This window comes from Neofelis nebulosa, chromosome 7 (genome assembly GCF_028018385.1).
Source record: "Neofelis nebulosa isolate mNeoNeb1 chromosome 7, mNeoNeb1.pri, whole genome shotgun sequence".
Taxonomy (NCBI): Eukaryota; Metazoa; Chordata; class Mammalia; order Carnivora; family Felidae; genus Neofelis; species Neofelis nebulosa.
In genome coordinates this window covers 136,838,662-136,853,022 of record NC_080788.1, presented here as the reverse complement: position 1 = coordinate 136,853,022, position 14,361 = coordinate 136,838,662, and the positions used below count along the sequence as shown (strand labels likewise).

General features: G+C 45.1%; 1 protein-coding gene across 1 annotated transcript in view; it reads left to right on the top strand.

Moving 5' to 3' along the window:
* The window catches only part of LGMN (legumain), a 36,465-nt gene that overhangs the window by 6,907 nt on the left and 15,197 nt on the right, over positions 1-14,361 (top strand). Inside the window, exon 2 of the mRNA XM_058740108.1 lies at positions 3,718-3,883. Coding sequence (XP_058596091.1) covers positions 3,746-3,883 — 138 coding nt within the window. The 5' untranslated portion in view covers positions 3,718-3,745. The remainder of the gene's footprint in view (positions 1-3,717; positions 3,884-14,361) is intronic.

The following is a 14,361-nucleotide window of genomic DNA, read 5'->3' as shown; positions in this document are numbered from 1 at the left end:
GCATGCTAGTGTATTAGTAAAAGAATGACAGATGAATTTGAATTTGTAAAAATAACCTGGCAGTGGTTTTTCGGTGCCTGCTGTATTGTTTGCCAATATAGGCAGTTAAGCTGGTGGTGTCCCTTCTGGGGTTCAGTCAGGCCAACTTCTTGATTCTGGTTTTTTTTTTTTTGTTTTTTTTTTAATGTATTTTGAGAGAGAGAGAGGGAGGGGCCGAGAGGGAGCAAGAGAGAGAACCCCAAGCAGGCTCCATGCTGCCCTCGTAGTGCCCGACAGAGGGGCTCCATCTCACAAACCGCGAGATCATGGCCTGAGCCAAGATCAAGAGTCGGATGCTTAACCTACTGAGCCACCCAGGCATCCCTTTACATATTCTTTTTGTCCCTAAACGTGAAGGGAAAAAGTCACATGGCAGGGCCTCCAGAGGAATGAGCCTCCTTGTGATTAAGTCACGTGAACCAAACTTGGAAGAGACTGGTGTGCCCACCAGAGAGCCCGCTTAATGACTGCCGATGGAAGATGATAAGAACCGGCCGCTGTGCCCGTCACGTCCTGTGGGCTGGCTGGGAGTATATTCTCGCTCCCTGGGGGCGGGTCAGAGAGACCGGATCCTGGTTTTATTGGAACATCACCACGCCCACTGGTTTATGTACGGTTTCTGGCTGTGCGCACAGGACAGCGACAGAGCCGGACAGTTTTGAGGGAGATGGTGCGATCTGCAAGGCAAAATAGTTCTGTCCAGCTTTTTAGAGAAGAAAGGTGCCAGCTGCTGGCCCTGGGGAAGGCTTCCCAGGGAGGCTTAACTGCAGTGAGGAGGCTGCCTGGCAAGCTTGGGGAAGAAAGGTGCCAGCTGCTGGCCCCGGGGGAAGGCTTCCCAAGGAGGCTTAACTGCAGTGAGGAGGCTGCCTGGCAAGCTTGGGGTCAAAGAGCTCCTGACGGGGGGGGGGGGGGGGGGGGGGAGGGGGGGTCATCTCCGTCGTCACTGTCACCTCTGCCGTTACCTCCCAGCCCCATGGCGAGCCCCCATCAGGTCCAGAGGACTTGGGAGAGTGTCCTCATGTGCACATTAATACATTAATAGGCCAGCTGGTTTGGGTACCAGGATGGCCGCCTGGGCAGTCTACTGCCCTCATCTGTTCTCTGACTTCATCTGTCATATACCATACTAAAAAACAGACCAACTATGGCATCTGGGTGGCTCGGTCAGTTGAACATCCGACTCTTGATTTCAGCTCAGGTCATGATCCCAGGGTCGTGGGACTGAGCCCTACATTAGGCTCTACAGTGAGCATGGAACCTGCTTGAGATTCTCTCTCCCTCCCTCTCCCTCTCTCTCTCTCTCCCTCCCTCCCCCCGCCGTCCCCCTCCTCTGCTCCTGCCCTCTCTCACTCTAAAACAAGCACAAACAAAAAGCATGGCCATTTCTGAATAAGCTTAAACACAAATCTGGGGCACCTTGTCGTGGTTCCCCGTTCATCTGTGGAAGACCTTGCGTGGTGCTAAAGAAATGTGGATCTAGCACCAACTCAGGTTGCACGTTAAGAATTGAGTTCCTGGAGGGGCTATCACCCTGGAGGGGGTGGCGGGGAAAGAGTAGCCTCAGGTCATGAGGCTTTGGGCCAGAGGTGAACTAGAGCCCGCCAAGGTTAATGAAGAACGCTGTTGCATCAAAAGATAGTCCTAGACATCACCTGTAGCTCGTTAGAAATGCAGAGACTCAGGTCCAACCCAGGCCTCCTGAGTCAGAATTTGCATCCTAACAAGATGTCCAGAGGATGTGGGTCACGGTCAGGTTGGAGAAGCACTGGACTGAGACACTGTTAGGTTTTTAAACTTTTATTGGATTCAGGGCTTCCTGTTTCCTCACTTTTGGGGGGAAAATCCACTACTCAATCCATTTTTGAATTTTAGCAGTGTTAGGTACAGAATGCTAAGGATTGTTTCTTAGGCTTTTAGGTGGTTCATTCCTTTGCTGGCAGCATGCTCGCCAAGGATAGAGGCTTTGTCCTGTCCTGCTGCGTTCAGAGCATCCAGCATGTTTTTTGCCAGAGTGGGTGTCCAGGAGACTCTGGCCAACTGGGTGAATGAATGAATGAGTAAGTGAATGGGTGAGTGAGCCCTATTTGACAAATGGCATAAGTGTCAGAGGTCAGCTTTGCAGACTGTTCTGCCGAATCCCTACATCTCAGAGACTGGTTTTCGTCTTCTCTCAGTGTGACAGGCCTGGTATCTGTCACAGGAAGGCTGTTATTTTAGAATAACATTCAGACACAGGGCAGTGTCTGATCTGAGTAAGGCAAAGTGGCCGGGACTCGGCCTGGGTACTGCCTCTTATGCATTAAAACTTTAAAGTTTTGGCCGTGCAGTATAAAATTGGGCATGTACTTCATTAAGAATAAAGTCTCAGGGCACCTGGGTGGCTCAGTTGGTTAAGTGTCCGACTTCAGCTCAGGTCATGATCTCACAGTTCGTGAGTTCGAGCCCTGCATTGGGCTCTGTGCTGGCAGCTCAGAGCCTGGAGCCTGCTTCAGATTCTGTGTCTCCCCTTCTCTCTGCTCCTCTCATGCTCATGCTCTATCTCTGTCTCTCAATAATAAATAAATGTTAAAAAATTAAAAAAAAAAAAAAAAAGAATAAAGTCTCAATGTAGAACTGTGTGGCAGAAAGCCTGAACCAGGAATTCAGAAGGCATGGGTTCTGGTCTCTGGCCAGAGCTGGCTGACTGGATATTGGACAAGTCACTTCTCTTGCTTTAATCTCCCCTTCCTATAACAAGGAATAAAATATTTGCTCTGCCTGCCTTACTGAATTCGTGTATGGTTGTAAATATTGTACAAAGGCATTGAGCTGAGCTGCCAATGTTTGACTATAGCTCATCCAGGTAACTCACTCAAACTTATAAATTGCCCCTCAGTGTTTGAATTTTTACGAACTTTATTGCATAATAATATCTGTTAATTGTAGTAAAAAGAGAGCTAGGAGGAAATCATCCTGAATTCTACCTGCCGCCAATCACTATCTACTGTTAAATTTCTATGTCTGCCCTCCACATTTTTCTACGCACACATTACATATGTATTCTTTCCTTGCAAACATTTCATACAGGGTGGTAGACATTCTTCTAATACAGTGAGTTTTGTTGGTGGTGGTGGTGAGTTTTATCTGCTGTATTCCAAGTTGTGATAAAAACTTTTTAAGTTTTTTTAATGTTTGTTTATTTTTGAGAGAGACAGAGAGAGAGAGACAGAGAGAGAGAGACAGAGCGAGAGCAGGGGAAGAGCAGAGAGAGAGGGAGACACAGAATCCGAAGCAGGCTCCAGGCTCTGAGCTGTCAGCACAGAGCCCGACACGGGGCTCGAACTCATGAACCGCGAGATCATGACCTGAGCTGAAGTCAAACGCCTAACCGACTGAGCCACCCAGGTGCCCATGACAAAAACTTTTTAAAGAGTTTTCACAGTATTCTTTGGTTTATACCCATAACTTCAACCTGTAGTGAGGGAGATATGAGTAGACCTTTTTCCCCTTAGGGAAGGGGGCCACAGAGCTAAAGATAAAATTCTGCTCAGTCATCATTTTTGTCCTTAGCCTGTTCTATCTGATGATTAACTGCTCTTCTCTTTTTGACCCATTTGCTGTGATATTTCCTCAGGGGCCAACAATATTCTGTTTTTGTCATTCCTTTTTTGCTTGACTCTCTGCTTTTTTCTCCCCAGGTTCCTGCCGTTGAACTCTGAGGCACAGAATGATTTGGGAAGGAGCTGTGTTGCTCAGCATGGTCCTGGGAATCGGTGCTGTTCCCATGGATGATCCCGAGGACGGGGGCAAGCACTGGGTGGTGATTGTCGCAGGCTCAAATGGCTGGTATAATTATAGGCACCAGGTAAGACCATGACTAATGCTTTTCTTTATGACCCTGGTATTCTGTAAACAATCCTGCACATTGTCAATAGAACAGACTTTTTAAAAAGTCATTCATACTCCCCAAGGCTGGCTAAAGGATGTGTGTTGGCAAGGATGTGGAGAAATGGGGGGCTCGTAAAATGGTGCAGCCATTTTGGAACACTGGCAGTTCCCCAAAAGGTGAGACGTTGAGTCCCCACATGACACAGCAGTTCCATTCCTAGGTATGCATCCAGAGAAATGAACACATATGTCCACACAGATGCTTGTACATGAATGTTCATGGCAGTATTATTCATGCTGGTGAAAAAGTGGGAACAGTCCAAATGTCCATCAACTGACGAGTGGATAAACAAATGTGGTACGTCCATACAAGGGGTATTATTTGGCCACAGAAAGGAATGAAGTACTGAAGCAGGCTTCAGCGTGGATGAACCGTAAAAACATGCTGAGTGAAAGAAGCCAGTCACAAAGGACCACATAGGATCCCACTGATATGAAAGGCCAGCATAGGGAAATCTGTAGAGATGGAAAGTTGATCGGTGGTTGCCAAGGTCTGGGTGGAGGGGGGAATGGGGAGTGACTCTGGGGTAATAAGAATGTTCTGGAATTAGAGAGGGTGATGGTTACACAACTTTATGAATATCCTGGATACCACTGGGTTGTATATTTTGTTTTATTTTTTTTAATGTTTATTTTTGAGAGGGAGAGATAGAACATGATCAGGGGAGGGGCAGAGAGAGAGGGAGACACAGAATCCGAAGCAGGCTCCAGGCTCTGAACTGTGAGCACAGAGCCCAACCGCGGGGCTTGAACTGGTGAACCAGGAGATCATGACCTGAGCCCAAGTCAGATGCTTAACCGACTGTGGCTCACCATGGGTTGTATATTTTATAAAGCTGACTTTTATGTGACTTTTTTAGTTCGGTAGAGTTGTTGCTTAAACCATCAGTTAATCTGTCAATTCTCAGAAACAGGATGCAGGGTGTGCTGGCTTCTCGTCTAAGAGAGCTTCCACAAGTGAACTCATCTCACCCCGTCGTCGTGGAGCAATGCACAGTAGGCCCAGTTCTTGTTTCCTCTTTGTGAACGAGAGGACTGAGGCATAGAAAGTCAGTCCTCCACCCAGTGAGGCACTGATGGCAGGTGGTTGAGCCTGGATCAAACCTGGGCTGACTAGCTCTGAACAGCGCTGTCTAGTAGGAGGGCCACGTGTGTTGTGGTAAAATTTCTAGTAGCCACATTTTTTTTTTTAACGTTTATTTTTGAGAGAGAGAGACCATGTGCATGCTGGAGGGGTAGAGAGACGGGGGGACAGAGGCTCGGACACGGGCCCTACACAGACAGCAGAGAGCCGATGTGGGGCTTGAACTCACGAACCGTGAGATCATGACCTGAGCCGAAGTCAGATGCTTAACCGACTGAGCCACCCAAGTGCCCCGACCACATTTTTGAGAAATAAAAAGAAACAGATGAAAGTAACTTTGCTACATCTTATTTATCCCAATATATGCAAACTATCATTTCACTGTAATCAATATAAAAAGTTAATGATGAGATATTTTACCTTTTTTTTTTTTTTTTTACGCTATATCATCAGAATCTGGTATGCATTTACATTGACGATCTATGCAGTTTGGACGGGCTGTACTTGAAGTGTTCGGTTGCCCCGGGAGTTGCTGTACGGGACAGCGCAGGCCTGGAGTCTGTGCACCCACGGCCTGGGCAGCGCTGCTCGCGCGTTACCCTCCGGGGCTGTTTGTTTTCGTTATCTGTTAGGCAGGGCGCTGGTTTAGAAGACCTCCCTACCAGCTCCGGAACGTGATGATGATTGAATGACCTGTTTCGTGAATGTTTTTGTGTGTTTGCCGAACAAGAACTTTGGCTTGACTGAAACGTTGTTGTCATTCAAGATGATCCCTTGTAACATCTTAGTACTTAACCACAGACCTGACCCATTTACGGAGGAGCAACCTGAGTACATGGCTGATCCGTCTCTCAATTTTCTCCTCCCTCTCCCAGGCAGGAGAAAGATAAGGTGTTAAATACAGGTCACCGATCGTGAACAGGCTGATTCACCAGTCAGTCTTTTTTTTTTTTTTTAGTTTATTTATTTTGAGAGAGAGAGAGAGAGAGAGAGCGCGCACGCATGTGGGGAAGGGACAGAGAGAGAGAGAGGGAGAGAGAATCCCAGGCTCGAACTCATGCACCTTGAGATCATGACCAGAGCCGAAGTCAGACACTTAACCGACTGAGCCACCCAGGCGCCCCTTAAATGTTACTTATTTAATTTTGAGAGAGAGAAAGAGAGAGACAGAGGGAGAGGGAAATCAGAGGGAATCCCAAGCAGCCTGCATGCTATGGAGCCCGATGAGGGCCTTGAACTCCTGAACCATGAGATCATAACCTGAATCAAAATCAAGAGTCAGATGTTTGAAACCGACGGAGCCACCCAAGCACCCCTTGCCACGCTGGTTTTTGTACAACCCACTTAGAAAGAATATTATTGGTTAAACATTATTAAGTATAGGGATCCAATGACCCTTTCCTCTGAGAAAACCCTTTCTGTTTTTTCTTGTGGTTGTTGAAGGGTGCTAGTTTCCCCTGGTAAAATAATATCAAAACAGAATGAAGGGAAGCACTCGCTTCCCAAAAGAAAGAGTGAAAAACACTCATCCTTGAGTAAAGAGGACAGAGGCCGAGCGGAGGAAACACGAGCACTGAGTCATCGCTGAACTCAGCACTTAGCACTACTGGCCTGGTTCTGTCCTCAGCCGCTGCCAACATTGGCCTTCTTGGCTTTGGAGACTAATCATTAAAAGAGCATTTGAAAGAACTTTCCTCCTAGAACCTACACAGACTTTTCAACCTATGTTTGGATGGAGGTTTACCTTCTTGGATTGACACAGCGCTTGTTCCCGCAAATTCCTTTTGTTGCGGAAGGACGGGGACACCAGGCCCAATTTAAATCACTGCTGAGTGCTTTGCTGTGTGCGTGATGATGGTTATTTAAATCATGTTTTGTCTTGACAAACTGGGTTTCTCTGGTTTCCATTTTGGGGTGGGATTACTGGATGGCCTCGAGGGGGTTGGTCTGAGGCGAGGTGGGTGGAAGGTCTGCATCTGGTGCCCTCAGCCGGTTGCGGGGGAGAGGGGGGAGGCCTCACCAGGGCAAGTGCCTGCAGTGTCGGGGCGGAGGAGAGAGGGAGAGGTCCGGAAGTGCAAACAGCACTCGGGGACAGGCTTGTCAAGGGGAATGGAATGGGCCACTACAGGAGGAACTGGGGTTGGAGGAGGGTTTCTTTCAGGACAGGTCTGAGCATGTGGAGGAGGAAGACCTCAGGTGGAACCGTGGGGGCGGCTGTTGAAATAGATTGCTGGTGAAGTTCACGGCCCCCTGGGGACTTTGGGGGTGACAGGAATTGAGGAGAGGCACATGTGACCAGGTGTCACTCAAAGGATGGGGGTTGGGAGGGTTTGAGGCCGTTGCTGGCAATGGGGCTCCAAGGTTTGCCATGTGTTGGCAGACGTCCCCCCACTCCGCTGGTCTGGTCTGGAGTTGGGTGGCGGCAGAGAGAAAGGGGGCCACCACCTCCTCCTGGAAGCTTTAAGAGCATCTGTCCCAGGAGCTGGGAGGCAGATAGGCGGGTTTCAGTTGAGGCAGAGAGGGAGAAGGAGAAGCCTAGAACTCACTCTTCTTGTTGGAACTGGGAGAAAGACGTGTGATAGAGGGCCAAGCGACAGAGTCATCATGTTTCTAAAAGACCACCTTTAGGGGCACCTGGGTAGCTCAGTTGGTTAAGCATCAACTTCGGCTCAGATCACGATTTTGCGGTTTGTGAGTTCGAGCCCCACATCGGGCTCGGTGCTGACAGCTCAGAGATTGGAGCCTGCTTCAGATTCTGTGTCTCCTCTCTCTGCCCTTCCCCTGCTCATGCTCTGGCTCTCAAAAATAAATAAACATTAAAAAGTTAAAAAAAAAAAAAGACCAGTTTTCATTTTATAGATTTTAAAAAATGTTTTTATTACTTTTGAGAGAGAGAGCAAGCTCCACACTGTCAGCACAGAGCCCGACACAGGGCTCAAACCCACGAGCCATAAGATCATGACCTGAGCCGAAATCAGTTGGATGCTTAACTGACTGAGCCATGCAAGAGCACTTGATTTTATAGATTTTTTAAAAAATGGGTGCAATCACCACTTTTTAAAACAGCTCTATTGAGGCATACCTTTACATGTCCTACAGTTCATCTGTTATAATTGTATACTTTCTGTGAGTTTCAGCAAATTTATACAGCTCTGCAAGCATGGCCACAGTCCATTTTTAGGACACTTTCATTATTCTAGAAAGTTCCCTCATACCGGTTTGCTGTCAGTCCCTGCTCCCATCCCAGCCCCCTGCAACCACTGCTCTCTGTCTCTATTTTCTCTTTTTTTTTTTTTTTTCAACTTTACCACCCACCCCCCGCCATCTCATTTTAAACCTCTGATTCTCCTCTGGAAAGTTCGAGTTGGTGGTGGGCTCAGTGAGGCAACTCTGCAAAGTCCCTGACCCAGGGACTGCCTCACCCAGGCAGCACACAGTATGTACCAGGAAGTGATAATATGCACACATCCGTCAATGAGCAGACCAGGAGGCGCCTCTCTCTCTCAGATCCTTACCTGGCTCGTAAGTGGACCCCTTTCCACTGACCATGACCGGAATGTGCCAGTTGAGTTTAACCTTTGTTCTAAAGTGGTGGTTCTCATTTGGCTCACAGCTGGCCTGAGGTGGCAGCATCACAGGCAGGCATTGTCGGACAGTGGCTTGCATCAGGGAATCACGGGATGCTTTACAGGCCTCTCGTCAGAACTCCTAACACAAGCTGTGGACCAAGCTGAGTCATGGCAGTGTCTGCTCAGTGGCCCAGAGGGCCTTGCCTTCTTTATAGAATCTTGCTCAATACCGTCCTCACATACTGCTTCGTAGGCTTTTCTGGTTTTCAGGGGAAAATAACGTATGGGCCAGATAGTGCAAAGGAAGTAATTCAAGTGGCTTTTAGCACCATTTCTCAAGTATTTGACTTGGTTTAACCCTACGCTTACTTGTTTTGAGTAGCAGTCAATACTGAGTCTAACAAGGAGCCCCTTTAGGTTAACAAAGTTAGAGGCAACCAAGCACCTCTGGACCTCGGAGAGACCCATGACCTGACTGTGAGACTGCTTCTTGTGGAAGAAGGGCACAAGGCATGGTCGGGGTCAGGAGACCTGTGTTTGAATTGCCGAGTCTGTGCTGAGTCTGTCCCCGTTTGCAAAATGTGGATGAAAGCATGTGCCTGTCGAGGTGGTGGTGAGGAGTCCAAATAGTGTGGGAGAAGTGCCAGAACAGGACACGCCGAACCTGCCCTTTCTAAAATACGTAGCGTTATTGAGGCATGTTGTACATATCACATGTGATTCACCCATTTCAAGTATATAATTCAATGATTTTTTTCAGTAAATTTACCAAGTTGTGCACACATCACCATAAATCAGTTTTAGAACATTTCCATCTACCCAGTTAGATTCCCTCCAGCCCATTTGCAGCCCCAGCCCCCAGCCTCAGGCAACCACTGAAAATATACCTTCTGTCTCTATAAATTTGCCATTTCTGGACGTTTCATATCGGTGGAGCCATTTGACATGTAGTCTTCTGTTTCTGTGAACATAATGTTTTTGAGATGTATCTGTGTTGTAGCATGTCAGTACTTTGTTCCTTTTTATTGGCAAAGAATATTAAATAGTATGTATAGACCACATTTTATCTGTCGTCTTACCAGTTGGTGGACATTTGAGTTGTTCCCATTTTTTGCCTATTGTGTGCAGTGTTGCTAAGAACATTGGTCTGTAAATCTTGGCTGGATAAATGTTTTTGTTTCTCTTGGGCAGAAAGAATTGCTCGGTCATGTGGTAACTTTAAGTTCAACCTTTGAGAAACTGTTGAGTCACTTTCTAAAATGGCGGCACCATTTTACATTCCCACAAGCAGTGAATGGAGGAGGTTCCTGGTTCCCACATCCTCACCAACACTTGTTATTGTCTGTCTAGCTGTGAATTGGTGTCTTGTGCTTTCAACTTACATTTCCCTAGTAATTAATGACATTGAGCATCTTTTTATGTGCTTTTTAGCCATTTGTGTATCTTAGGTGAAATGTTAATTCAAATCCTTTATCCACTTTTGATTGGGTTGATGGTCTTATCAATGTTCTTTGCATATTCTAGATGCAAATTCTCTATCAGATACGTGTTTTGTATATATTTTCTCTTACCCTGTTGCTTATCTTTGCATTTTCTTAATGGTGTCTTTTGAAGCATTCAAGTATTTAATTTTGCTGATGTCCAGCGTATCAATTTTTTTGGCTTATGGACCTTACTTTAGGTGTCATATCTACAACATCTTTGCGGTTGTAACTCAAGGTCCTGAAGATTTTGTCCTAAGTTATCTTCCAAAAGTCTTATTGTTGTAGCCCTTACATTCAAGCCTATGACCCATTTTGAGTTAATTTTTGTGAGTGGTGTGAAATGAAGGCCCAAGTTCATCTTTTTGTGTGGATTTTCATATGGTCCCAGCACCATTTGTTGAAAAGACTGTTCTGTCCCTGATGTACATTTGATCCTTGGAACAACATAGGTTTGAATGGCACAGATCCATTTATATGCAGATCTTTTTCAGTAAATATGATATAGTACTATACAGGCATTTTCTCTTCCTTATGATTTTCTCAGTAACATTTTCTTTTCTGTAGCTTACTTTCTTGTAGGAATACAGTACATAATACATATAAGTATGCAAAAGGAAGTAAAAGTCCTTCAACTTTTTCAAAATTGTTTTGGCTGTTCTTGGGTTTTTGCAATTTCCTATAAATTTTAGGATCATCTTGTTCACTTCTGCAAAAAAGCCTGCTGGTCATTTAAAAACATTTTTTAAATAGAATTAATTAAGTCTTCTCATCCGTGAACATGAGGTGTTTCTGTTTATTTTGATCTTCTTTAATTTCCCTCAACATTTTCAGATTTTCAGTGTATCAGTCTGACACTTTTGTTAGAGTTATTCTTAAGTGTTTTTATTTTTATTTTTTTAAAATGAACCTGGCTTCTGACAAAAGGAATAAATAATAGGATGGTTGTCACCAAGGGGAATGGGTGGGTATACCTGGTCACTTTCACTTTCATCATAAGAATAAGTTAAATCTGACATAATATTGGTTTGATTTTTTTTTAATGAAAAGGAAAGCAAAGAACTATCTATATGACCTGTGTGTGCAATTTAAATAATAATAATAATAATAATAATAATAATGAATACCTGTATCAGACTAAAAAAACCAAAAAACATTACTAAGACCCTATGCCCTGTCTGATTCAGTCCCCCTCCTTCCTGACTGATGGCAAGCCCCTGAATTGTTTGTCAATCATTCCTTCACTTTGCTTTCTGGTTTTACCATATGTGTATTTAACTATAAACAACAAAATGTTCACTTTCGCCTGTTTTGGCCTTTATATAACTGTAATCATAGTGAATGCATTTTTGTGTGACTTATTCTTGTTTGCATTTTGTTCCTGAGATTCATCTATTTGAAACATGGGTTGTATTCCTTCCTTCCATCCACCCATCCATCCATCCATCCATCCATCCATCCATCGGAGCTTTATGGTATTCCATTATATGAGCATATGACAGTTTATTTTTTCCAGCTACTAATGGTCCTTTGGGTTATTTCTTTTTCCCTTTCTTTCTTTCTTCCTTTTTTTTCTTTTGCTATGAATAATCCTCTACTGCACGTGCAGGTTAGAGTTTTTTTAGGGTCTCGCTAGGAGCAGAATCCCTGGGTTGGAGGGAAGGTGCTTCAAGTTGATTGGGTAATGGCAAGATATTCTCCCAAGTAGAATGCCAATCACACTAAACTTCCACCATCAGTGGATTCGTTTTCTAATGTTGCTATAACAAATCACTACAAGCTTAGTGGCTTAAAACAATGCACATTTATTATGTTACAGTTCTGGAGGTGAGAAACTTGAACGGGGGGTCTTACTACATTAAATCAAGATGTGAAAAGGGCTGTGTTCCTCTCTGGTGACTCTGAAGGAGTTGCCATGTTCTTACCTCTTCCAGCTTTTACGGGCTGTCCTCATTCTTTGGCTCATGGCCCCTTCCTCCACGTTCAAAGCCAGCAATGGCGCAATTGAGTCTTTTCTGACATTGTATCCCTGCAACGCTGATTCACTGCCTCCTTCTTCTACACACCAGGACCCCTGTGACCACACTGGGCCCACTGGAATAATGCAGGATAACCTCCCTATTTTAAGGTCAGCTGATGAGCCATCTTAAATCCATCTGTTTTAATTCCCCTTTCCTAGGTAGTGCAACATGGTCTCCAGTTCTGGGGATTAGGAGGTGGACATCTGTGGGGGCTATTTTCTTTCCTACAACTGTTAGTATTGAAGGTCTTCCTTGTTCCACAGAAACGGGGATTTAAACATTTTAGCAGTTTGTATATGTATAAAATACTTATCTTAGTAACTATCTTAAAACAACCTGTTCAGATTTTCAGCTCCTCCCCCTCTCTGGGCATCTGATTTTTCCGATTTCTCTGTTGTCCCTGCATGAAGCACCGTCAAGTTCTGGAGGCAGAGTGCCTGGGATATCTCGCTATGAGCTGGGTGGCTTGGGTAGGTCACCTTACCTCCTTAAGCTCCAGGTTCCTCTCCTATAAAGTAGGGATCATTACCTTAGTCACGTAGCATTGCTATGAGAATCCCATGAGGTGGCGCCTAGAAAGTCTCAGCACGGTGCCTGACACGTACTAGAAACTCAGTAGATGTATGAGCTTTTGTTATTTATTGATTCAGTCACCCATTCATGCAACAGCTCCGAAGTGCCAGACCCTGGACTCACTCGCCCAACATTCAGAACTGTGTATTTAACACCCATCGCTAGCTGTGAAGTCCATTTGTTGTGAGGCATCTACACCGCCGGGTTTAATGCTCGATAAGCTTTATTGCCGCGCTACGTACTGTGTAGAATGTGATGTGTACTGAAGGTCCAGTTCCTAGAGCTCCCTTCCTCAGAGAGGCAGAGAGCTGGGCTCACTATGCTCTTCATGTGTGTCTATTTGTTCGTGAAAGACACACAGGAGCAGAAAGTGAGAGAAGTTTTTCCTCACTGACCTCAAATGATTCCCAGGTTCCGGAGCAGACCACGTGTCATCTGAAAAAGGAAGCAACGAATGTCTTCACCCTCTTATGGACAAGGAATCACGTTAACAGAGTTTTTCTTTAAGCCTTAATGTTGTCACTCTTGCTTTTTTTTTTTTTTTTTTTTAACTAAAGAGTACATTTCCTCCTTTCAATACCTGAGCTGACCTTCTGAGTTTTCAATTCCCTGAACAGCGACGATGGCAGCCAAAATTACTTGAATTGGAAGAATCCTGTCTGATACAAAACTAAGTTTTTAATCTGTGGTTCATCATTCTGTTTTTCAGAGCTAATTCTTTGCTTTTGGGAGACTTTTATATGGTGTGGAAAAATGAAAATAAATTCTTCAAGACTTTTTAAGGCCCTTGTTATCCATAGTGGTGATGCTATGCGTGTGTGTGTGTGTGTGTGTGTGTGTGTGTAACCCACATATACCAGGTGAATGAGAGTTTGGATAATGGGTGTGAGGTAGGGAGTTAAAGAAAAATTTTTTTTTAATGTTCATTTATTTTTGGGAGAGAGACGGAGACAGAGACAGAGCACGGGCAGGGGAGGGGCAGAAAGAGAGGGAGTCACAGAATCTGAGGCAGGCTCCAGGCTCTGAGCTGTGAGCACAGAGCCCAACGCAGGGCTTGAACCCATAGACCGCAAGATCATGACCTGAGCCAAAGTTGGATGCTTAATGGATTGAGCCACCCAGGTGTCACTTCCCTTAAAAAAAAAAAGTTTTTTTTTTTTAAATGTTTGAGGTGGGGAGTTTTAAAAATTGAGTTAAGGGGTGCCTGAGTGGCTCAATTGGTTAAGCATCCAACTTCAGCTCAGGTCATGATCTCATGGTTTGTGGGTTCAAGTCCCACAGCGGGCTCTGTGCTGACAGCTGGGAGCCTGGAGCCTGCTTCAGATTCTGTGTCTCCCTCTCTCTCTGCCCCTCCCCTGCTCACGCTCTGTCTCTCTCTCTCAAAAATAAATAAAAGCATTTCAAAAAATTAAAAATTGAATTGAAAAAAGACTGATGTATATGGTTTAAAATAATTTATTTTTAATTTTTTTGATTTGATTTATTTTTTGAAAGAGAGTGTGCGAGCAGGGAAGGGGCAGAGAGAAAGGGAGAGAATCCCAAGCAGGCTCTGTACCGTCAGCGCAGAGCCTGACCTGGGGCTCTAACTCATGAACCATAAGATCCTGGCCTGAACCAAAACCAAGAGTCAGATACTTAACCGACTGAGCTACCCAGGCTCCCCTAAA